The sequence below is a fragment of the Lathamus discolor genome, chromosome 4, assembly GCF_037157495.1.
Source record: "Lathamus discolor isolate bLatDis1 chromosome 4, bLatDis1.hap1, whole genome shotgun sequence".
NCBI lineage: Eukaryota > Metazoa > Chordata > Aves > Psittaciformes > Psittacidae > Lathamus > Lathamus discolor.
Genome location: NC_088887.1, coordinates 67,844,500 through 67,870,892, shown reverse-complemented (window position 1 = coordinate 67,870,892; position 26,393 = coordinate 67,844,500). Strand labels below are relative to the sequence as shown.

The 26,393-nt window shown below is 36.7% G+C and overlaps 1 protein-coding gene across 1 annotated transcript in view; it reads left to right on the top strand.

The window, feature by feature from the left end:
* MYO16 (myosin XVI) overlaps positions 1–26,393 on the top strand; it is a 369,554-nt gene that overhangs the window by 240,656 nt on the left and 102,505 nt on the right. The window contains exons 17-20 of the mRNA XM_065677940.1: positions 12,744–12,855; positions 16,227–16,344; positions 17,127–17,198; positions 17,793–17,934. Coding sequence (XP_065534012.1) covers positions 12,744–12,855; positions 16,227–16,344; positions 17,127–17,198; positions 17,793–17,934 — 444 coding nt within the window. The remainder of the gene's footprint in view (positions 1–12,743; positions 12,856–16,226; positions 16,345–17,126; positions 17,199–17,792; positions 17,935–26,393) is intronic.

Genomic DNA, 26,393 nt, shown 5'->3' with positions numbered 1-26,393 from the left:
TGGGAGTGGTGGGATGAATCAATGCCCCCCTCCCTCCAACACATCTAGTTTAAAGCTGCTTTGACCAGCCTGGCAAATCTCCTACCAAAGCAGCAATTAGACCAGCTCCAGCAGCCTTCTAGTGGACCTGGCCTCCCAAGTCGAGTGCCATCTTCTAAATGCCCAAACCCCTGACTATGGCACCACTGTTCTAACCATTTTTTAACCTGACAAATCCACCTGGCCTTTTCAAGGTCCTCCCCTTTGACCTGGAGGATTGAGGAAAAAGATATCTGAGCCCCAGAGCCCCTAACCACCTTTCACAGGGCTCTGTAGTCCTTCTTAATGATTCCCAGGCTACCGCTGTCAGTATCACTAGCACCCACATAGATCACAAGAAGTGGGTAATAGTGGGACTTACTAGAGCAGGCAGCCTCTCTGCAACATCTCTTATCCGAGCCCCTGGTAGGCAACACACCTCCCTTGACACTGGGTCAGTCTGACAGATGGGTGCCTCTGTGCCTTTCAGAGTCCCCTGCTACTATGACCCGCCGCTTTTTCCTGGAGGCACCAGCAGTGACCCTTTTTACTGGCGCTTCAGCTGGTTGTTCATTAAGTGCAGTGCCGGTTTCATCGTTAGCCACCTGTGAGGCGATTCAGAGCGGGGCCGTCCCTCCTGGCTCCGCCCCCTGTGAGTCCCTGCTAGCCTCAGCGGAGCTGCCGGCTCCTGGGCAAGTCCTGGCGACCGCCCTCGGTGGCTTTCGCCGGGCAGAGCTGAGGCTCCTGAACGCGGGGTTTCCCCTCTCTCCTGGGTTTGAAGGCAGCGTCTGTGGAGCTACTCTGCCATTTGCCGAGGTCGTCCTTTCTAGTCACTTCCAGCTTCCCATCTATCTTAGGGGAAAATAAAGGGCTACTTTGAGGCATACTTTATTTTGCTATTATCTTTCTTCTGTGCATTTTTATTTTATTTATTTTTTCTTGTTTTATTTAGTAAACTATATATTTGAATGCAAACTTAGCTTGCCTACAAAATTAAATTGCACAAACTGCATATCTGTGTATAAACACAGTGTGCATTTTAGCAAGAAGAGTCAACAGGGAGTCTCTTTGTCCTATTTAGATACAGAAACCATAAAAGTACTGAAGTAAATCTGCACATTCTCTTGATTTAGGAAGGCCAATTCCTTTTATACAGGTGCAGCCCTTCAGTTGAGTTTTCAGTGTGCTGCCTGTAAAGGTTGCTTCAGGTTTGCTGAGCATACAGATTATGGGTCTTTAGTACTTTTGGCCTGATGAAAAGTAATGTAAGACACTATGGAAGATTTCGTGTTAGAAGTAGTTAATTTATGAGCTTTCATCTGGTGTGATTTTACTGAGGGGGCTGAGAAGATGTGAGAGGGACACACACACACATATGTATCCATCCTTTTGCCATTTTTGGTGTTCCTGGAACATACCTGTGACAAGAACAGGTCCCAGGGCAGGGGGAAGCAAGACAGGTCTTGCATGAATTCTCCATAACTGAACCTTGTGTTCAGTGTCATGTTGCTTGCTGTCTGTGTGAAAATCAGGACCCTCTGCTTATGTTAAAGGGATGGCCACTAATGATTGTGGATGATTGACTGCTAAATAGATAATATACACAAATAACATCTATATTTACTCCCTGTAAAGTAGAAAGGAGAATATTCTTGCTTTGTAGAACAAGTGGGTAAAGTTAGGCACTGCACCGACTCATATTCATGTATTCTGCGAGACTTTCTTAGCCCATGATAGGTAAATAATTGTTATTGATTAATCAATTATAATACTAATTCCTAAAAATGTCTCATCCTTATGTAAATACTGTATATTTCCCAGTATTTCAAAAGTCACTAGAGTGACTAGTGTCTTGGGGGGCCATGGCTGGTTTTGTTTGGCCAAATTAAAGGGCTTTAAAGGGATCTTTATGTTCAGCATTACTTGTTTAGTATACACATGGCCATACCTACATATACAGGAGGAAGTGGGCTTCTTGTAAGTGAGCTGATCTGAAACTGATACGTGAACTACAGTCAGCAGTTATATGAAATAATTTTTGGGTATATTATCAACATTTTAACTGGCTATGCATGAAAGTTATAAGCAGGTACCCAAAGCACTTTTGAAAGTTTAGATCTGATACTGTGGCTCTTAACCCAGTAGGCTTTATTTAATGAATCAGCATTTTAAAAGTAGTAAACGCTAGTGCAGAAGTGCCTTGGGGCTCATAAACTTAATGACATCTAACTGTCAACTAGTGCCAAAGTAAGTCAGAACATAGAAATACAAAATTACTCTCAGTTACAGGAGCAAAGTTTAAACACAATTTCCAAAGCATTTCGGGACATGGATTGGACCAGTTTGCACTTGCATGCAGACTTAGTTTTTTTCCAAGTTCAGCAATACTCAGTATTTGCTACTTTTTTATTAACATAATCATTATTATTCTCCTTTTTTAATGTATATTCAACTTCAAAATTATGCTTGTAAAGTGATAGTTCACAGAATTATGACCTGAGTGATTGTGTCATAGGAAATACTAAATTATACAAGTCAGAGAAACAGCACTACAAGGTATACTGCCTTTATTATTTCTTTTAATATCACCAGAGGTGTGGAAAATTCTATTTTGAGTCACTCCTGTTGTGCATTCAATTTTTTCTATAATGGAATTATCCTAGATTTACATATTAATATATTTTTAGGAGCAGAAGGCTTGGGTCTCATTTAAATATATTCCACAGGAATATCCATATAATTAAAAAAAAAAAAAAAAGAAGTGTCCTTCAGTGTAGCCTAAAGAGATTTGGCATTTTGAGAATAAAAACCAAGCTGTATTTCTTCATTTTCCATTTGAGTACATCCACTGTCTGTAAAAATTTATGTACTTCATAGTACAGGTACACTTACAAAATTATTTGAAATTTTGTCTTATGAAAATGTCAAGACAAAACTGTTTACTGAGCAACAGGCAGGCTAATATAAACTTTCTGTGCTGAAACCAGTTTACAAAAGACATATCTTAACAGGTGACTTTTTTAGTTTAGAAAAGTAAAAGTAAGAGCAGTGTTCTGGCTATCCCCAAAACTGTCTGCAGCAGGTTTTTTATTAATATTATACTGATACCTTACTTCTTGAAATAACAAAAGTTATTCGTGTTTTCAAAATGATGCTTTATTTTGGTGCTTTATTGTCATAGTCACCAGCAGAAATCTGTGCACTTAAATGGTTATCAAAAATTCCATCTCAGTGCTACTACATAACATAGTTCAAAGGATGCAAAAATTTGTTCAGATTGGAATAGGTTTAAAAGTAGGAGACAAAAGAAAATGGCAGTAAAATATGCCCTTTTTCTCTCAGGGAAAAAAAAAAACAGAAGCTGTTCATTATCATGTTCTGTAAATGTCGTTTACTTCGTTGGTGTCAACTATTTTGCTTTGTCTTTATCTCATTCCTGTTTACATATCAAACATTGCTAAGTGCAAGGCAGCTTTTCCTCACTAAGCAGAATGCATTGTCCTCTCATACTCACATGGGAGATCTAAAGAAATAAAAATGTTTGTTGTTATTTCTTATTCTGTGACTTCGTAAATACAGTAGAGACTAATGGAATTTATTTTTGAAAGGTAGTGTCTGGGTTTTAAAAACTCAATACCCTTTATCCCTGCAGTTTTGAAAACATTTTTAAAAACGTGCATAAAGCTATGAAGTCACTCATTCTTAGTTTGACAAAGCAGTCCTTAAGTTCGATGTTTAGTTATCCCTAAATTAAGTCTTGGTATTTACTGAGTAGTCACAGGAATAACCCTTTAGAAAAATCTGGTGTATTTCTGAGAAAGACTTCGCACATATCTAATGTGAGAGCAGTAAACTGACTTAGTTGTAAGAAAATTGGTTTATAAACAGTTATATTTTGTCTGGGACAAATTCATATCTGAGATACTATAATATCCACCTTGGCTTAAAGTAAAAATTAACTGAACTAATAATGTTGACTTTTCAGTGATGGCCATTGTGCTTAATCAGGGTTACTGCTCGGAGCTGAATGGGAAGGAGGGATGGGCACTGCAAAGGCAAAAGGCACACACTTTTCACATGATTGTGCAGGTACATGGTTCATTGGGCAGCACTAATAAGGGGAAGGAAGGGATTTAGCTTGTTAATCCATGCTTCTTAATACAAAGTCACCCACAGCATGCATATTGATTGTGTTAGAGCTGGAACCTGATTATGAAATACTGCTTCATCTGCCTGTGACATTGGCTCTCTTGAGAATTTTCTAGCAACAAAGTGTCAGTGAAGATTTTGTAATGAGAAAATTCCAGTTAAAACTGGTTTTGCTTAAGAATTTGTATGAAGACAGATAGAGGCAATAGGTATGTCTGTGTGGCCCATTGTGGAGTATAACAGAGGCACCTCAGATGATGCCATGCAGAAAATACCATAGCTGTGTTAGGGCAGTGGTCCATCTGAGGTAGTTAGCCCCACTTACTGTGCTTTCTGTGCTACACCTAGGTCATATAGATACAGTTCAGGAATCTTTGTGCAGTACTGCATTGCATTGGGTAAATACTTAGTAAGGTGATATGCCCAAGAATTATGCAGGCGATACTTAGGGCAGCTTCAGGTCTAGGTCTCAAGTACTGCTTATGTCGTGTCACACTTAGACACCTCATCTGTCTTTCTTTCACAGCGAATCAAAGCTCAACATAGAGTGTTAACCTGTAACTTCCAGTTGTGCTTCATATCAACAGTTATCATGATACTGATTCAACTGAAATCAGTGGGATGAAGCACGGATTTGAAGTTAGGTACACATAAATACTTTCCTGAATTGGGATAACATACAGTGGTGAAATAAATCATTATTATACTGCATAGTACATGTAAACCCAGCAAGAAAAAATAATTATTTCTTTCTTCTTGTTGCTGTGGCCTGAAATCACTAAGTATGATGTCGTGATGTGCGTGGTCTATGTTTGTTTTTAGAACTGTTAGTGCAATATTTTATAGAAGCTAGCACTGAGAGGATACTTGTGTGCATTTTTTAATGGCACATTTTAGTTAAGGTCAAGCTGTAATAAAAGCGTTTACAACACTAAAAGTGTATGAATGCTCCTAGTAGGTGTTTCTGAATCCATTCAGTCTAAATGACGTGCTTTCCTCTAGGATATAAACACAGTGTTTCCTACCAGTTGCCTCTAAAGCTCATGGAAAGCAAGTGACAGGTCCCTTCTATTTCCTGCCTGTCACCACAATTAAAAAGAAAGAGCCTGATTTTATTTTTCTGGTCTGAATTTCTTTGACTGGACAGCACAAAATGGCTTTGGAGAATTACTGCATGACAGGTTTCCACATGCTTACAGCATGATATTTTTAAAAAAGTGTAGATTTTTTGTTCTTTATGTGAGAACCAAAAAGGTCTGGCTTGTATAAGTAAATGTGGAGTATCAGGATCTCAGTTTTAAAAGCTATTTTAAATTATTGAATTCATATTAGGAGTTTATTTGTAAGTCACTGTTATAAAAGAAATAAGGAATACATAGACAAAATCCAGAATTTCTGATTCATAACATGATCTGTAGTTGCTTGTATTGCATAATGAAGTATTGCTAGAGTCCTGTATTTAGTTATTTGTTTATGTTAAGTAGTCTTTGCTTCCATGTTCACTGATCTTGAACTCTTTTTAGCAAAATAAATATACTAGATAGATAGTGTGGTCAGTTGTGCTAGAATAGGAGTTGATGCTATTCTGTTTCTCTGTGGGTTAGCTAAGACAAATCCTACTAGTAGCAGGGAAATGACAGAAGTGCAAATGGATCAGAAGCAGAAAGCACACCATAAAAGTTGTAATTCCTCAAAGGAACCGGATCTCTGAAAGTAACAGATTATGACGTTCATCTCTTCTCACACATCTTTTTTATTTTTTTTTTTCCTTTCACCAACTGAAGCCAACTAAAGGAATATAAACAGAGAAAAATAATATTTTCCTTTGCCTTTAGTTTGAAAGGGGCCTCCAGAGATCTGGTCCAATGCTTTGTATCAAGACAGGATCTACTGTGCAAACAGACAGGTTCTTTGAAAATCTATTACAACAACTACACAAAAGAAAGAGAAAACTAATGTCAGGACTGTTTTAGTTGTGTTCACATTGATGTTCCTAGTTCTTACCAGGAAGATGGTACTATCATACCTGAATCTTTAAACTTGTGATTTTCTGCCTCAGGATGATATTTGGAACAAGCAGTTTCTGTAGTGACTTTCAACCTTGTCTTTTTCCCCACTTCATGCAACGTAAGAACTAACATCTAAAGTAAGATTGAACTCATATAATGTATACCTTTACCTGGAAGCCCAGTAGAATAAAAACATTTCTCCTCCCTGAGTGTTTTTGTGCAAGAAAGGATTGGTTTTGAGTCATCTTGCTACACTTAGGAATAATTTCATGTACAAGGTACGAAATATTGTCTAGACACAAAATCAAGCTAAGTTGAATTAGCTTTGAAATGGTGGTGGTGGTCACAGCACGTATCCTGACAATTATTTTGATGCAGCTCACGTGGAATATCTTCCTAAATTCTAGGAGTTTGGCCCTGTGCCCCAGCTCCTTCTAAAACAACTAATGGAAGACTTATCAATAATATTGTTTGTACAAATATTTTTAAAAGTCCTAAATGAGGTTCTTTTTTGTTTCTATTTCATAAAATTGGTCAAGGTGTTTGGAAATTTCATGATGGTAAATTGTTCGTATCAGTTTTTCTTAAGATGTAAACTTAATTTTTTTCAAATTTTTCTAAAATTTTTAAAAAGAAAGATTTTTTAGAATTTGGTGTCTAAATCTGAGAAGACATATTCCTCTTTATAAAATAACAATGCTGTGCTAATAAAAAATTAAAACTTATTTGTCTTGAGCTATCTTATGACTTTAAGGGCTGTGTTCAATTTTTGTGTTTTAGAGACTGTTCAAAGGTCAAGGTAAGGTCCCCAACAACTCGAGACCTAGCTTTTCTTGATCTCCCACTTTTCTGGGGTAAAAATTACTGGTTTTATAGGAGGTTAAAAAAGAACCAAACATATCTGAGAAATAAGTACAATGTGTTTCATAGGATCATAGGATAATTTTGGCAGGGACTTCAGGAGTTCCCTAGTGCACCACCTGCTCCAAGTGGGGCCAGCTGTGAGATCAGATGAGGTTGTTCAGAGCATTGTCCAGTCAAGTCCTGAAAACCTCCAAGGATGTTTGTGTCTCTGGAGCCTCCACTTCCATGGCTGAACAAGCCCTGCTTACTCAACAAGCCTCCCACATCATGTCTACAGCCCCGACCACTGAGTTGGCCCTCCACTCACCTCACTCCAACTTTAGCAATGTCTTCTGTGCATGTGTGTGCACACTCAGAGCTGATTTCAATATGTTGATGTGGTCTAACAGGCAGTGCTGGGCAGAGGGAAAGAACCCTCAGTCTCCTGGCAGTGCTCCTGGTGATGCAGCCCTAGATGCTGCTCACCATTTCTGCTGCCCAGGGTCAATGCTAGCTCCTGCCCATCTTATTACCCTTGAGGTCCCCACGGCCTTTCCACCAGAACTGCTCTCCAGCTCATTAGTGTGTATCATTGCAAGGCTTTATTAATTTCCAACTGCATGACTTGTCTTCGTGAATTTCATGAAGTTCCTCTTGGCCCACACCTTCAGCCTGTAAAGGTCAGCCCTACCCTCTACCATGTTTGCTGTTCCCCCCCAGTTTGATGTTCTTTGCAAACTTGATAGGAATGCAGTATCAAAATTCAGAATAAGTGTTGGAAAGTATCTTCATATCTTAGTTTTAGTACAATGCCTTCACACTTTTTATCTCCTGGAAATAGGCTAATTTCTCTAAGATCTGTTTCATGCTCTGCCATGCTGTTCTTGTGTCCTCAGGTCAGCTGGGTAAAGTAGTGGTATTTCTATGTCCGTGGTTTTGCGCCTAAAGGACTGTTGGGCTATAAGACTTTTCCTCTTCGCAGTATCTTTATCGGTCTTCTGTAAGCTAACTTTAATGAACACTTTTGCTCTAGGTAATTTTTTCTGAAATATTTTTCTGTTGCTTTCTCCTGTTTTTTTCTTTAAGTGATCCTGATTTCCCTAAAATGGGATCCCCAAAATCGCACAGAATACTCCAGTTGAAACTTTACCACACTAAATATTTCATGTCTTTTATATCAGCATATGTAATTAAGGGTGTTACATATGACGATTAATGTTTTGCAGTATCAGGGCATACCTGGCTCTCAGTTTATGATAAATGCTTTTCTGATGATCCACTGCCTTACCAGATTTACCTGTCTTGAATCTGTACATTCAGTTATGCCTTTGTCTTACATTATAATTGTTCATAGTTGAATTTTATCTTTATAATACTCATTCATGTTTGGCTTAATTTTGTGACAAAATGTGCTTTCATCTAGTCTCTGACACTTTCTCTGACCAATAAACTTGCATAAGTAACCTTCATCAGCCCCTTGCTTCTATGTTTTTCTTTTTGTGTTAAAGTCTTCTGCTTGTAGTTTGAGTACAGCCCAGAAGCTTTAGAATACTCTTAGGCCTCAAATGGGTATATTGTTCTGAGCATAAGCAAATAGAAAATTAAGCTTTTTTGCCTACAACCAGAGATTTTAAACTGTGATCAGTGAAATCCATATTACCACAATCAACATTTACTGCACTGGGTTCCCAGCTATTTTAGGTGTCAAAACTAACAACTAATGTTGTATAATGTTTCCCTTATATCATGGCTGCTTTACAATGTAATGCAGGTATGTCAGCACTCATCCTCTATCAGGAAAGGAGTCAAGTAGCAAGCAGCTAGATGCTAACTTAAAAAAAAATAAAAATAAAATAAATCAATTCTCTTTCATCATAGGGCTTTATCCCAACTTTTCATAGTGACATAGAACCACTTAATATAATCCCACTAAGAATTCTCTTAATTATTCATGACAGAATGCATTTACTTCAGGAAAGCCCTCTGAAAAGATGTGTCCATCTGGCAAAACCATGCTTACCCTTTCGCTTAAATTGGAACCTGACTTCAAGTGTCCTGACAAAAGGGAATTTCTGATGAAGTGGACACAACCTATTAATCACTTTCGGACAGTTTCACTGTCAGATATGAGTTGAACCACTGTAATGAACCTGATATTTATATATGATAAACAGCAATAATGTATATAGATAGGTATGTGGCATGAAGTGGCTGTTCTCATAGAATATTTGAACATTTCAAGTGTCAGATTTTGCAAATGAGAAGTGGTTATGTGCTGGATAGTGTTTTGGTAATGTTTTATTTACTCTGTTAGTGAAATATCAGTTTATATCAGTCCTGAGGAAGGCTTGCTACTACAGGGTCCTGTAGTAAGTCTTGGGATCCCTGTGGACAGCGTTGAGTAAAAAGGCCTTATTTTCTCAGTTAACAATAATTACAAACAATACAGCTCAAAGTTTTTTTTTTCATTGTAGCTGTCTAAAGGGTTGAGTAGTGCAAATATCTTTTATTTGTCAACCTTTATTTGCTAGAGATTAGAAAAGTTTCCCATGTGACATACATCAACAGTTCAGATCTCACTTGAACAGTCTGTAGAGTTTGATGACTATAGCCAGGAAGTTATAGATATATTGAATTCTGACCAGTGTGAGCCAGCTTTTCAAGACTGGGGAGTAAATCTCAGGCCAAAAGGTAATTGTTTTCTGCTTTTACTTTGATTGCCTTCATTATTATTAGTACCTTTAGTCTGTGGCACATCTTTTTCCCCTTTCCCCATTTTTGTAGGAGAGGCAACAATTTAAAATTTGTTTTGGACTCTGGTTCTTAAGCATAAATAGATATTAATATACATATTATAATACATAATAAATATTAATCTACAGGGTGTCTCAAGCCCTTTTAATCATCAGGGTCTTTAAAGTGGGAAGAAGGAAATACCACAGAACTGTTTTACAAAGGAAAAAAATGTCTATCTAAGTGTCACTATGTTTCTGAGGTAGAAAGAACTTGACAATAGTTAGAGAAATGTGATTTCTTGTACAGCTGGTATATAGTACCCCCACTCTGCTACACTATATATTTTCTGCATTTGGGGGGAGTTGTAAGATATTCTATCAGCAGCTCCAAGTACTCTATACAATTAACCTATCCTTAATATGCATATTCTTTACATTATAAACATATAGCAGTTGAATGTGCGTATCTTCAAAGCAGTTTTCATATTTCATTAGTCCTAAATACTCTGGAAAATTAGTTGGCCTCATGAAATGTTATAAAATAATTTAATTGCTTTTAGACTGAGGAAACATTCTCAATTGAAGTGCACCTGAGAAAATGTCCAACTGTAGCCTTTTCCGAGGGCCCCAGCGCATCTGCTGATTAAATTTTCAGGAGATTTATACTGGGGAAGTCTGATTCTCTTCCAGCAGGCATGCCCCAGCAGATGCTGCAGTTTATGGATGGCTTAATGGAGCCACAGACACCTGGTTTGGCAGATACTCATTTTGCCCCCTGCTGTATCAGCAAGAAGTGCTTGCGCTGAAGGCAAGAACTGACGCATGTTGGATCATATCACATCTCAGCTCTTTCCTCGAAGAGAGTGCACATTCTGGGTCATTTTGCTGTGCCACAGCCTGCTTTGATATGTGTTGGTAGTGTTCACATACCTTTTTGCTATGATACCCATTAGTGCTTCAACTATGCTGAAACGAGTTGGTTAAATGGATTTGCTCAAATAAGAGAAGCATGCAATATTCTCTGCTCAGTACACAGAGGGGGAGGCAAGGAGTTATTTAAGGAGAGCACCAGTGAGGGGGCTTTTTTCTTTTCTTTTTTTTTTTTTTCCTTTTCAGAAATGGCCATAAGCTTCCAACTCCCACAACCGTTCAATAGGATATTTTGACAGCAGAGTATATGCTGATATAGATCTCCTAATTATAGACCAGAAATGCCACCAATACATGATGTATAACACTGAACTGGTGTAAGCACACACAGCAGTTTGGAACAGTGGAATATTTTCTGGTGGATTAACCTTTATACCAGTAGGTTTTATCTATACCAGATTCAGTATCAGTTGTATTCCAGCCTCCTTTTGAAATCTGCAGGCAATATATAGAAAACCCAGAAAACCCCATAAAGCTGGCATATACTTTGCATCATCTGCTTTAGCTAATTTGACAGCTGTGCTATCAGTTTTATCTACCTGATTTGGACAAAACTAATGCTTTTAGTAACCCCAAAGAAATGGTGCAGAGCTCTGGCAGTGATGCTTACATACCCAAGTTCTCAAAGGTTGTGTTAATTCACCCACTTTATCCACAAATGTGAGGCTTGTTTGTACTTGAGATACCTGCTGACTGAGTTCTCCTGTGGGTGCAAAAAATGCTTATGCACCCAGGCATGTGTTTTTCCCCATGATTTGTCCTCTGCCCACCTGCTGGGGTAATTTATGCCTTTATCACTCCAAGAAAAACTCACACTGGTAAATCTGGTGTCAGTCCACTAAAAATGTGCTCTGCATTACGTTGTGTATACCACATAAACCTCATTATCAGTTAGAAAAGTGTGAATACTACATAATTTTTCCCGTGTTTCAGGAAGATACGCATGTGTAAAAGGCCACCCTTACTGGCGTATGCCAGACTTTCTGTGGCAATAGGAGCTTTATTTTGAAGCTGTGTGCAATTGAAGTATGATTGTGAACAAGAATTGTCAGATATTAAGCCAGTATTGTTTCCCATCTTTATGTGGCAGATCATGAACATTACTAGAGAGCAATTGTGGAGAATTTTTGTTGTTGTAATTGTGGTGAAGGGCTAAGGGGTGGAATAAGTGTAAATTGTTCACTTTGTTGGTATTGTAATGATGTTATTTTGATTTATGTATGGCAATTCTGTTGTTGATGTAAGTGACATTTGTGAAGATTGCAGATTGTATGATGAATGTGTATTTTAATTATAATGATAAACCCTCTTTTTTACATTCTCAGCGTGATGTAATTAAAAATCAGATCCTGTAAAATATTATTGAACACCTCATTCTTAGTGATTTCAGCTCTATGAAGATACCTGAATATGTTTAAAAATCTGGCCCATGGGCATATTTCAAGAGGGTCAAAATACATGGTTATAATGGTTATATTGCTGCTCTTTTCAGTAGTCTGCTGAAATAGGTTTTGATTTATCTGTTTTGTGTTACTACTCTTTATGTCATTTCTGGTTTTTCATTCCAGATTTAGCTGCTGCACTAGGTGTCTCTCTTTCTCTTTTCTAATCATGTTTTTTCAGAAAGTTTGTAAAATTTTCTTTTGCTTCACACTGCTCAGAGCAGTACAGCTTAAGGGCTGTACACTTACTATGCTATGTACTTAAGTTACTACTTTGTTCTAGGAGATGCTGAGTATACCTGTCACCCATTCAGCTGCTAAGGGAGTGAATGATCATCAAGGGATCAGGCACATAAAAGCTGATCAGTTCTGTAGCTAGCAGGAGGGGAATTTCAGAGTTATCAGAGGATCTCCTCAAATCTGCCTTCTGGAGGGGAATCTATGCAAGAATTGCCAAGCTGTCAGCGGTAAAAATTAAATCTGTGCCCTCTGAAGGCTGAAAAAAAAAAATCTGTAATAAACCTCTGGTTAGAAGGGCAAAGCTGGCTTTTAACCTCAATAGGTGGACTGTGCACCAGCCTCATAAATGCTCAATACGCTGTCTTTCCTCTGTGCAGGTATCTAAGCCAGACTGCAGTGGAAGAGTTGATGTTAACAGCCAACCCTCAAAACAGGGAGAAATTAGCCGTATTAAAACAAGCTCTAGGTGCTATGGGATTCAACAGCCTGGTAAGTTACACAAGCTTATGTTATTTGTGGCTAAAATTACCATATTAGTTAAAAGCAGGCCACAAGGAACTCTCACCAATAACCTTTCGTGTCGAAAAGAAGTGACTTTTTGTCTTTTTTCTCCTGTTGGTTAAGACCTTGAAACAATATACAGTACTAGTTCACCTCAGGGAATTTACTGTAATCACTTTTAATTAGACACAGCACCAACAATGTAAATCTTTGTCATTCTTAAAGATTCACAAAAGGGCTTCAAGGTATAATACTCTGAACAATTAAATTACATAGATAAAAAGAAACAATCAAATCCCATATGACAGAAACATCATAAAACCCACAGGATTTTTTTCCTCTTCCTGATTATCTCCCTGTCCCTTTTAATTTCATAAAACACACATTCCAAATGCCTTTGCTAGCAGCACCTCAAAAGAAACAAATACATATTTAGTCAAACAAAATTAAAGCTGGATAACTTGAAAGAGCTGATTTAATCCTCCAAAAGCAAGAAGAAGATAGGTCTGGTGTTTGTCTTTAATCCTATAAAGATAATGAAGAAGATGATTTGGAAAATTAATCAAGAAGGGGTTCTGGAGGTCAGTGGTGTGATAGGAATCAGAAGAAATGAAGGTCTGAGTATAAGAACTCATCTAAACTGAGTAATTGCCTCAGGATACTAAAATATTTAACAAACTCCCCATGTTTCTTAAGTACGTATATAACACCTAACACTGTAGCTGGGATACTTCTGCAAAACAAATACACAGCAGAAGTTCTAAATGGTAAAATCCTATTTACCCCTACATGATATTTAGCATCTTCAGAAAAAAGTGGAGGAAAGGTTAATGTAACAGTATGTTAGATTTTCATAAAAGATGACAGATGGGCAACAGATATAATAAAAAGGGATCAAGGGCTATCAACAACAAAAAGTTTGAGTCTGTTCGAGCTGTTATTTAGGTGTGAGGTTGACTTCTTTAGTGATGGTACATCATGTAGTTGTTTTGCATTACCTAGCTAAGATAGCAATAAATGTTCTTTGGTAACCTGTGCCACCTTTTAATATAAAAAAGAGTGGCTTTTTTTTCACAGATATTCACATGGCCATGTAAAAATTAAACACATATATCTATCTATTCTATGTATCTATATACAGAATTGTTCCTTTCTCTTAGTCTCAAGCTCTGCAGCTGCTTGAGCAGCAAAAGTTTCAGGCATTTCTGCATTTAGCCCACTGTTCACAGATGGATGAGTCCTTCTAGCTCTTTCATTAATGTTTCTGTTCTGTTAGGGAAGGCCTTCAGCCAATAAATGAATAATTGAATGCACAATGAATCACATTTTAGAGGCCTGCAGAAACTGTATCAGAACACTTTACATACAATATTCTTTTGGATCCAGCACTTCAGCTTCTCTTTGCTCAGTGTTCTTGAATGGAAGTAAGTTGCCTCTCAGAAAAATGTAAACTGTCTTCAAGGCTCTTCTATATCCAGGCAGCATTAGAATAATCATTTAGGAGTTTAGAAATCTGTAGAGCTCCAGATTTCCTGTGTTGGAGGTTAAAAGAAATATGTATATAGAACACATCTCCTGAAATTTCTACCCATTACTTTGAGGTACATGGAAAGGTGTGTAAGTATTATTCCCTGACCGTCTAGCCACATTCAATCACACATAAAAAATCCTAAGCAGTTTTTAATAGTATCTTGCAAAGTATGTTAGTGTTTATTAAAAAATTGTTTTAAAGTTGAAGGAACATGCATCTTAGAGCACAATGACAAAGTATTTTGGAATCTGGAATGTGAACTAAACAAGCGGCATTAACAAAATCACCAGAATAAACTGCTTTCTCAGCCTGCTGCAGTTCAGAGCTGTACAGTCATTCCCAAACCAGTTCTAAACAAGCTAACAAACAAGCAAGAAGCCTGCTGTCCTAGTGTGCCATTCCATCTTGCCTGAGAAGCCTTCCCAAGAAGTATAGTATAGCACCATTGTTTGAAGGCCATATAAGCAGGACAGTTCTTTTGTGAGGGTCATCTTATTCAGACTTCACCTATATTTACTACCTTTTTAAGATCTTCTACTTTGATATTGTGTAGATAAAAAAAATACACTGCTGCCTATTTGCTTCTCATACAGTAAGAGACTGAAGTTTTTATTTTAAAATGTAGAGAGTCAAAGTTACTTAAACAGCATCAGAGGTCCTATACTCTGTATTCCAGAAAGACTGTAAGCTTCCTTTAATGTCCTGTTATGATAGGCATATTTACTAGAGAAAGGAACAAGAAGAAAAGCTGCTTTTTTTTTTTTTACATTTTGCTTTTGAAAACTGATGAAAAGTCATCCAAGCTTGGTTTCAGTGTATTCTGAATTCATTGCAGTTACCTGAGAATAAAGGGGATATCATGGCTAAGTATTTCATTTATAGTGTATTCTTTGATCTTATTCTGCACATTCCAGTGAGACTTCTCACTGTCACTTCTACTGTTTCAGTAGAACCAGGTTCCAAATATTATTTTTCAAAAATATTTCAAGAATTAGCAATTAACTTTACTGTGCATAATGCCATGTAATGCTATAGCGGGTATCAGGTTTCCTGTTTTGTAATTTTAAAGGAGCACTGTTATATAACTGGCCTTAAAAAAAAAAAAAGCTTCCAAACCCATACAATGTTTTCCATGTCTTAACATTCTTGGTGCATATTTAATGGATCATTTTTTTGTTTGCTTAATTGAAAAACATTTAAAAACAAACAAGAAAATTATTTCTCTTCTTGCTGAGGTAAAAGTGAGGCCAGGAAAAATCTAGCGCTGCTTCACAGCCTTAGAGACATCAGAACATAGCATGCAGTCACAGGGGCAAAGTGTGTGGGTAAGAGAGGTTGCTTTTTTTCTTTTAGACCCTAAATGCAGCTTTTACTGCCAGAAACCTGTTATAATTTAGAATGAGATACTTCGTGAATGCAGTTGGCTGAAGATAAAACAAACCTTGCTATTCTCTGAAACAGAAACTATCTTGATGGAAATTCTCTATGGAGAAGATATGTTTATTTCTTGCAGAAATAATGCATCCATTAAAGATATTTCAGTATTTTTTATCACCTTCTGAAAAACTTTCTTAACTCAGTAGTTAATGTGATTTACATTGGAACAGGAAAAAAAAAAGTAATCTTGTTGGTTTATGTCCTAAGTAAGTTCCAGTTTGATTTCTAAATCCAAATTTACTGTTAATAGTTTACACATGAATAGTTTTTATACTTAGCTAATGCCAATGATACAAACCAATAAAGTTTGTATTTTTATAAAGCATTGCCATTCACTGGTGTGCCCAACGGATCTCTTCTTTATCTTTAATTCTGTATAAAATATGTGCAGGAGGTGGAGAACATGTTTGTAATTCTCTCAGCAATTCTGCATCTTGGAGACATTCGCTTTACGACTTTGACAGACGCTGAGACAGCATTCGTGTCAGACCTGCAGCTACTGGAACGAGGTCAGTAGGATGTGACCTTGGAGCATCGCCTGCTTGGTCCCACAGCAGGACAGTTAACGCTGATCCACGACAGATGGAAACGCAATTCCAGGGAGACAAAAAAATGACTTCTGAAAATTCTTAAGTTACTCTGGGAACACAGTGTCTAGTTTACGTGGATGTTTTATAAACTACAGATTTTTATGTAATGAAATAAAATGCTGTATTTATTTATTTGCAATTGCAAGTTATCTAATTAAATGACACATTTAGTGCTGTCATTTGCCAAAAGATATTGTACAGTGTACTTTATGCAGTCTTCTTTTAGAATGCTCTTGATCTGCTTGTCAACGGCTGAACAATTTGCATTGAATTGAATTTCTTACAATCAGAAATCTATGTCTTAAAAGGGTCTCTTGTTTCCATACTTTGAAGTTTGCCCTGTTGGTCACTAACAAATCTCCTCACAGTGGCTTATGAATACAGAATGTCAATAAAAAGCATACCTTAACTCTAAGACCAGAGAAAGTTTGCCAAGCTCTGGAGAAAGTCCTGAGTAATCTTTAAAGGGGAAGGAAAGCTGTAATGTAATACAGATACGGTAAAACTTCACAAAGTGCTGATTATAGTAATCCAGTTTTATGTGTTCATTAATTTTGATTACTTCTGTGACAGCACTCCTTAATGTGTGAGTTCTTTCACTATTCAAAAATAACATTTACAGAAGAAAAGCTGTTACAAAAAAATGAAACAGGCAGTAGAGCACAAATCAGGCTTTCTTTAAATTATTTTTTTCATTTCAGTGGCAGGGATGCTACAGGTTTCACCAGATGAACTTGCTTCAGCCTTAACAACTGATGTTCAGTATTTTAAAGGTAATCTTTTTCTTTCAAGCTTACATTTTCATAGATCACACCTGGTGGCATTTTGATCATTCCAATTTGAGAATTTAAAAAGCAGATAATTTTTATTTCTAATTTCTTGTATGGTCTTGTAAATTTGCTCTCTGAGGAAGATGTAGGAATATCTGCCATGCAGTAAGTCAGGCTGCCACTGAATGTCTTTTTAATATGGAGCAAAGCAGTTTTGCTGTCTGATGCTGATGGACTCCTCATTTGATGAATCTTATGAAAGTGTGTCAAGATAACAGATTAGATATTAATACTAAGAACTGAATTCAGCAGGAGTGTCTTTTAAAAAAGAGAATTTTTGAAAAATTTCTTTTCAGTAAAATGGTACCTCTGTGTGGTATTCATACCCTTTTCTAATGAAACAAGTGCAATGTACATTTCCAAACTGAAGATCTTGTGAGGGTTGACAGTCTTACCTTTCACTGGAGGCTTCAGAAAAAAAAACTACCACCATGTATAGGTTAGGCAAATGAGAAGTAACTGTAACTAAATTTACTGTAACTAAAATTATTAAGAGCTTTACACTCTTTCATCTCCAGTTTCTGCTTTCTCTCTTAGGAGACATGATTGTACGGAGGCACACTATAGAGATTGCAGAATTTTACCGGGATCTCTTGGCAAAAACTCTGTATGGTCGTTTATTTAGCTTTTTAGTCAACACAATCAACTTCTACCTTCAAAATCAAGATGAGACTGGCAGGTAGGAACTACAAACTATTGGGTGTGCCATTATCTGTTCAAATCCAGATCCACAAAACAAATGTAATTCCATCATTTAAAGCATTTTATGATAGCATGGCAGTGATGCTTGGATCTTTAAATCCAGATTGTTTCCTTGGTGATATATTTGTTTATTTTTTTGCTTGTGTAGAATTAGTAGCCTTTTAAGAGCTGACAGTGGGCTAAGTCTTTGAATAAGCAAAATGCGTTTTGGTGGTTTATTTTTATTGCAGAATACACTTGCTCTTTCTCCCCAAAAATATGACCAGGGTATGAGCACAGGGTATTAAAACCAGAACTTTGTGCAAAGGCCTTTAAATAAATGTTTAAACATGAATTAAACATGAGTAAAACACTGAATTAAATGTTCTAAGAATGTTCTTGATGTATCTAGGTTATCATCTGCTAAATCCAATGCTGTTGGTATCCAGTGTGGTTTCTTAGAAAAAAAATGCTAATTAATGTGCATCCGTGGAGCATTCAAGAAACAAAAAACAATGAAAAAAAGAAATTTCAGTAGAACCAAAGTAGCAGACTAAGACAGCAGATCTAATCAGATGATCATATGCATGTGATTCAACCAAGGCTCAACATCTCACATGCTCAGGTAAATTTTCTTACGAACACAAGATGCCTTGGCATTATTGGTCAATAGAAATCCACAAACGACAGATGTAAAACTTCCAGAAATAATGAGTATTTTTGCCTTCCATCATGTCTGCATTGACTTCATAGGACAAAGATTTTCAGTTGCTCTCTTCCAGAGTCTGAAGAATTCACAATCTTATCTTTATAACTCTCCTACTTGCAGACCAATTAGTAATAAATCACATTTGTCTTCTGTAGATGTTGCTAACAGAAAATGCTACCATATTTGAATAACTCAGAGCTTTCTGCCCATAAAAACTTTACATTGCTACATAATCCACCGGAGTGCCTAGCTTCCTGCTGGAGGCAAAGGAAAGTTTTGCCAGTAAGAGGGAAAGGTTTTATTTGTCTGTTTCTGATTGTACAGCCCTTTACAATTGCAGACACCTGGACAGGCAAGCTAGAGCTGTGTTGCAGTCCATGTCCTAATTTGAAATACTGTTTATAACAAGGAAGGACAGTGTCATGTGGTCACATTTCATTCTTCCCCATTCATTCCTGGGACTTGTGGAACATTGGCTTAACTCAGTACATGTCTGTGACAAACAACAATCCAGCTCAGCTATTCCTAGTTACAGTAAGCTCATTTACAGTAATCATTGAGGAAGAAATCTAAAATCAGTATATTAAAAAATCTGTTAAAACTGTTTGAAATAATTTTTCAATGTGTGATTTTGCAATTTTGCAATTTGATATTTCAAAATCTTTCAGAATAGGGTGCTGTATTATGTCTCTGTTGTTCAGTAATGTAAAACTGTAATTTCTGGGTATCATAGGATCTTCAAATAATGAAAGTCAAAGCTGTTTGTATATTGTTTACCTTGTAGACTCCTTTTAGTGCAATCATATGTGCCTGAGGACTTCTGCCTTTGGAAATAATTCTTAGTGAAATTATTTCTACCTATGTGGTAAATTGAAGACTATATGATGTTGTAAACATTAGCTAAAACAGGACAGGTGTTTGATGTTGTCAGGAATGAGGAATGTGTAATAGTTTTATATTATACCTATGCTTGAAAAATGGAAATTCTTCATTTAGGCTAGCTAAAGGAAGCTGACCATCTCAGGATTTCTTGCCAGTACTGCCAAGACATGTTAGATTTTAGCAGGCCAAATTCAGCCTCAAGTTCCTTTGCAAACTTGAAGCTAAATAGCTTATTTTAAATGAAATCGAAGTTGATCCTTCGTTGGTATTTCAACCTCAATTGGGTTAGCTTAGGAAGAGAAAATACCTCCCCCACACCCAGCTTTTTTTGGCCCAGCCTAATCATGTTGCATAACCTGTAGTAGTAAATCAAGCACAGTTCAAGATGCAAGTTGGATTAATGCAAATCATGTCATCAATCTGTGATTTGTGGCCCAGATTTACTTCATGTACATCCAAGCAGTTCTACCAATTAGCAGCATTATGCCTCCAGTTTGGTGCTGTTTTAATAAACCTCTGCTAAAAGTTGCACCAAAGACATTAACTACTGTGACTAAATAAGGCTGATACATTTCAGGCCATACTTCATTCCCTCATCAGAAACTTACAGTTACTACTTATCAGGTGGGATGAAGCCTTCATCAGAAGCCTGGAATAAGGTTTCTAATTCGTCTCCCTTGTTTTCTTGTGAGGTAGCTTAATTGTACTTCCATCCTAGTTCAGTGAGAATTTATGAAGCAATAAACATAGATTTATTGGCATAGTAACTCTTAAGAGAAATGTTTGATCTTGGCATTTTTGAGGAAACTAGTTGCCCCTGTTTAACTTTTATGGTGAAGCTACTTGATTTTGGTCATTAATATTGATTTATATTTACCATGAAATAGCTTGTGGCTGGTTACAGGCAAAGTAAAAGTGATGATTGCCATTACATCTACAGGAAGGGTGGGTGATTCTGTGAAAAACTGCGAAGACCAAGCTCTAGTGGCGTGACAAATAGAGATAAAAGTCTTACCAGAATCCAGCATATTCATTAAGTAAATATAAGAGTTTTAATGATAGTGTTATATGAGATAATACAACTTCAGAAATGTTGTTCTACTTCATAAAAAGTTACTTATGATTTTGTCTAGTTAGAACTGAATTATAACCATGGATGCTAGTTTGAACTGGTTGCAAGGTACTTTGAGGTTTGTAAGTTTATTCATCTTGGTATTGTTTCAAAGAAATTCATTGGGGAGAAACTGTTTTTCTGTAACTGGCCTCTAGAATGGGATTAGAAGAAAGCTATTAAAATAACTACAGATGCTTATAATTATTTTTTAAAATTATATTTATTTTCACTCATTTATATAATGATTTTCTATTCTAGTGAATTTATTATTATAAAAATTGTCTAGATGAACTTATTTCAAAGACTCTTAACTCTTCAAAGTTTACTACTGTTTTACTTTCATTCAAATAAGTATGTTAATTTTCAGTTTTGTAGATAAGAGACTAGAGCATTCATGATTGCCTAAATGTGGCATTTCGAGGTACTTGACCGTATGTTGTTAAAGTTGAAATTAGTGATCCAAATATTAGTAATTAAATGTCTTAAAATGATTTTTTAAGAACTCCTGACTCAGTCTGCAGGAGGACTTGACATTTATGGGGATTTGAGAATGTTTGTGAGCTCTTGTGAAATGCTGTTTTTCTTTTCTGATGGAAAACAAGTTAATTAGGCATATATGCTTGAGGAAATCTTGATATTGTTTTCCCTGCCTACTAGTAAGTAAAAAGTGTGATGTTTGATCAGCTAGTTAGTAAAATGTTCTCTCTTACGTGGCCTGAAGACGGAGCTAATGCCAATATGCCTGCTGTCTTTCAGACAATAGAAGCAAGCTAGCATTCGGTTATACCCTCTGTTTCTATCAGCAGTCAGCCATCGGAGATTTCTGTTTCAAATATTCAGATAGAGCATACAGAATATTTCTAAATAAGCATTTTCTGAAAGCTTGTGTATTCTGACTGTGCAATCTTATTCCCAGTGAAATTTGGATATCGCCAGAGAGTAGCAGTGGCAACAGTTATTTGGGCAAAAGAAAGTCTGAGTAGTCTCATTTACAAAATTCTTAATACACATTGTCTGATTCAAGGCCAGGCTGAACAGAGCCTTGGGTGACATGGTCTAATGTTAGGTGGCCCTGCCCATGGCAGGGAAGTTGGAACTAGATGATCTTAAGGTCCTTTCCCAGCCAAACCATTCTGTGATTTTGTGATTTATTGAGTGAGATATTTTGAAATAAAATTCTTCCAATCTTAATTAAAAAAGCAGAGCATGTACTAAGACTTTTATTTATATGTTATTTAAACCAATAGAAGGGTGCTGAGAGTGCAGGAAGGAAAGAGAGCTCCTGTTCAGAACATGAACCCACAGCATGAGAATTGTTTCTATGTGTGAAGGTAGGGAAATCTTTAAAACACACAAATGATACAAAAGCATTGGATACAATATGGCGCATAATATCATATTTTGAGATCTGCTTTAGTCTGGGTCATTTCCAGTGTTTCATTAAACAAGACTGTAGTTTTTTAAAGCATAAACCAGGTTGTGCTTTAAAGAGTTGGGGAGGAGTATATGCTGCTGATGAGAGGGCTTAGAACTTAGGTCTGTTAGCAAATATGTTTCTCCCTTCTTGCCATACCTGTCAAGCCACTCAAAGAAATGTTTGTCAGGTACGGAGCTAGTGTCTCTTTCCACTGTGTCTGACCACTATTTTTATCTGTACCACTCACATCTGGGTAAGGTAATAATATTAAAAGAAAAATGGCAGTTGCTGAGCAACATGACTGAGAGATGTGGCAGTGACACCAAGTCTCAGCAAAAATCTCAGTCTTCAAAAAAAAAAAAAATCTCAAAAGTCTCAGAAACATGTTTGGTTTAGTAACTGAGATAGAGAACATCTCCAGCAAGGAGTATTCAGCCTGTTCCCTTCAAGAACTGTATTTAGGACAACAGGAGTAATCTGTCCCCCTGGGAGAACTGAGGGAGTCTTAATTAGAAGTCTGAGGGTCCTCATTTGAAGGATAATTTATGTACTTCATCTAATCCTAGAAATATTTCCTCATTAATCAGTATCATTTCTAGTTTATCCAGATCAGACATAAGCCTACTGGCTTACTTCCTGGTTACTGGCAGCAGTTGGAGGAAGAGCAAGAATATATATATATACCTGGGACAGATGAAAAGACATATTAGATCATCTGGCCTCAACAGATTCACCTCACTGCTTTATATAGGCCAATGGGAATGAAATGTGTGGATTTTGGAGCTGAAAACCATGTGAGATGAAAAAAAAAAGAGTGATCAAATAACATCCTATAGCTTTGTCTGAAGCGGTGGGTTAGAAATATTGTAAAGGGAATTCTGTTCACTTTGCCAGGAATGGCAAGTGGTTCAAGAGCATCTCCTGATGAACGGCAAGATGTCTGCAAAGACAGTAGATCATCAGACAGGGTGTCTTCTGTATGTGTATGTGTATTGTTTTTTAGGAGTTGCCAAGAATTTTTATGTAGTTTCTTTACAATGTAGTTGTGTCCTGGCTTAAACCACAACAAGTTGTTAAGTGTATAAGATTAAAAGTTTTTCTACGTATATGGATGTCTTTACAGAGATGTCATTATAAGGAAAAAGGTGAAACTGGAGACATTGTAAAATATTATCAGTTGAAATGCTGTTTTGTAAATCACGAAAATCAATGAGTCATGGTTAATATCCATGACTAGTTTTAACTATCCACATCTATGTGCTGGTCTAAGAGATAAAAATATTTGTTAAATACTCAGAATTCGCTGGTTTTCCAGTTTCTGTGCTAGGAAATATTGTTGGACTTGACATTCAAAGTCTCCAGTAAAACTGCAACTGTTTTCTTTGTACAAAGTAAACACTGAATATCTGAAACATAATGAGGAAAAGTGTCAGTGATGCTTAGTAACCACAAAAGAATAAAGTAAAATAAGGAGACTTCAGAACAAAAGTGCTCTTTTCTAATATTTGTTCTTTTAGATACTAGTGACATGTCCCTTCATTTGTAAACATGGCATCATTCATGCTTTATTTTGCCTTGGGAATCTCTGCTATCATTAATTTAAAGAAAGTAAATTTGCTGGAATTAATATGATTGACAACTAGCAAGGAAAAACATATATGGAGCCTCCCTCTGAGATAAAAAGTGGTATAAAACAAAGGAAGAAGAAGAAAAAGGAGAGGAAGTAGAAAGAAAAAAAAAAAAACAACCCCAAAGTAATTCTTATCAACATATAAAACATTGATTTTAATTTTGACGTTGTGCTGTCTGTTGCTATTTAATTCTCAAATTCTGAGCAATAATTTAATACAGAAAATTAATATAATGATTGGTGCGATTCAGCAGATAAATGCCATAATGTACTTATTTTCAGTATTGCAGAGGATACAGAGCCTTTTTCTCTCATACTTGCCCTGTAGGCAAGGTATTAATTACGTAAAACCTCCAGCTCTTTTCATGTAGTGTGTGCATCTTCTGTTAATATGAGACCAGTATTATCAAATGGAGTTCATAAAAATTTGGGATGACATGTTTTCCTGTCAACAAACGCATCTTCAGCAAATAATGATATTTTTTGGAAATATCACTGTTTTGATAAGGAATGTTATTTGAGGTAGGCAATAGGCTGGCTGATAAAGCTTTGACCTGGAGTTTTAGAAAATAGGGCCAAGTTCCTGTTTTCTCTGTTTTGTAATAATTCATTAAGTCAGTTTATTTTGGTCTTTTCCTTAATGCAAATGTTTTTATATTCCTTGAGAGAAAGTAAGACAGACTAATGTAACAAAGTCAGTCATGGCAATCAACTGGGCTGTAAGCAATCCAGCCTCAAGTCTATTCGCTGAATCAGACACAGAAGGGGTAAGCCGATCTGTCCATGTTAAGTGGCTCTTAATAATTGTGAAATATAATGCAGTTTCAGCTGTTGTGTAGTATTACATAAGTAGTTCACGTTTAGCCTTCCTAGAAGGAAGGGTATAGATAAATGACCAAAAAAAAAAAAAAAAAGAAGAAGAAGAATGAAAACTTATCAAGTATTCTGTAATTCCAAACTAGGGGTGGGATTTGGGGGTTTGTTTGTGGTTTGGTTTTTATGTTTGTTTGTTTATTTCTTGTTTTTGTGTTTTGGGGTGGGTTTTTGTTTTGTTTTGTTTTGTTTTGTTTTGTTTTGTTTTGTTTTGTTTTGTTTTGTTTTGTTTTGTTTTGTTAGGGGTGTCCAAAACTTATTTAAAAAACAAAATTATGATGGTTTTTCAATATTAGTCTGAGGTAGTTCATTTTTCAAGCATCAGATTCTTCTTTATAGAAATGACCTGGTTTTGTTGAAAGCACACTGTGACAAGGAATGTACACGCATCTCTACTCAGAAGCGAGAACAAGGCTTACTTTTTAAAACACAATTTAAATTGCACTTGTTGCTAGAGATGGAGGTGGTGATATATCTTTATGCTCTTTATTGTAGACATTCCCTTGCAGGCTAATCAACCTCACGATAACCTCTCCTGCCCAAGAAAATCATTCTAGATCAGATTTATTATGTAACTCTTGATGTCTGACATTTACGCACGTAGCCAGTCTTGTGACGGTTAGTAGTGCATTGAACTAGTATGTGTTAGAAATGAAGACAAACTTCTTGGGTATGATTTCTGAAGAAGACTCTGCTTGCCTCCAAGGATTGTGTTTCCTAGCTTCTTTTGTAGTACTCAGTTTTTTTATGATTTTACTTTTTTTGTTTGTTACATTGGAATTCATTTTCAGGGCTGTATCCTGACCTAGTTAAATGGTAGTGTTTTTCTCCTTTATTTGTCTATCTTGATATACGCATAGATTTAGACATAGAGAAAACATGAAACATGGAGGGAAAATGTGGTAGGAAAAGTAGGTTTTAGAAACAGCAGGCTGCGATAATATTTGTATGCATATAAACCCATACATTTACAAATTGTGTTGGTAAAGAGAAAGGAAAACTCATCTGCTTTAGAAACTATCCATCTTTCTTAGGAAGCTGAATGATTTTTACTGTTCTGGAGAGCTGTTGGCTATAGTGCAGTCTTCCATCCTGCTGGGAGATCATTTCACTTTGGAGAAAGTCCCACTGCATTCACACAGGCAAACTGGAACAATTTTTTTACTAGAACCTACTTATAATGTTCTCTGTTTAATAACACTGTGAAAAAAATAAAGCAAAACCCAGCTTCTGTGGTCCCAGATCTTTCATATAGAGTTCTCAAATCCTTCCAAAGCAGGCAGCAGGATATCCCAGAACATTGATTTTGCTCCCCGTAGTGAACTTAATTTCTTCTCCAGATCAGGTTTACAATGACTTAGTCTCAAGTAAGTACAGAACAGCAACACCACACCTTTCCCATTTCTCCTGTCGAAATCCTGGGTGACTGCTCTGCCTTAATCCTTCCACTGGGCCAAAATGAAAGCTCTTCCCTGAATGCAGACAGTGGCACATGACAAATTAGGTGCACTGTCAACAAGTATTCTTTTATATAAACAGAGAAGAAACATCTGTCTTCTTCATGCCCAAATCCTCACTGTTCTTTCCCCTGAGAGATGTAACCTGTTGTGCAGCCAGAACTCACAGCCTCTACTTGATGCTGGCAGAGAGAGGACTTTGGCTTAACAGGTTTCCCTTGAAGTGCATTTAGTAGAAGCAGTTCTGGCTGTCGAAGCAGAAACTGGAAGATATAACTGAGTGCAACCGAGAAGTTTTGAAGCTTCCACAAAATGGCTGTCCTTCATCTGAGTGAATAAATACCTATGCCTTTAGAAACTGGACTTCAAAGAAGC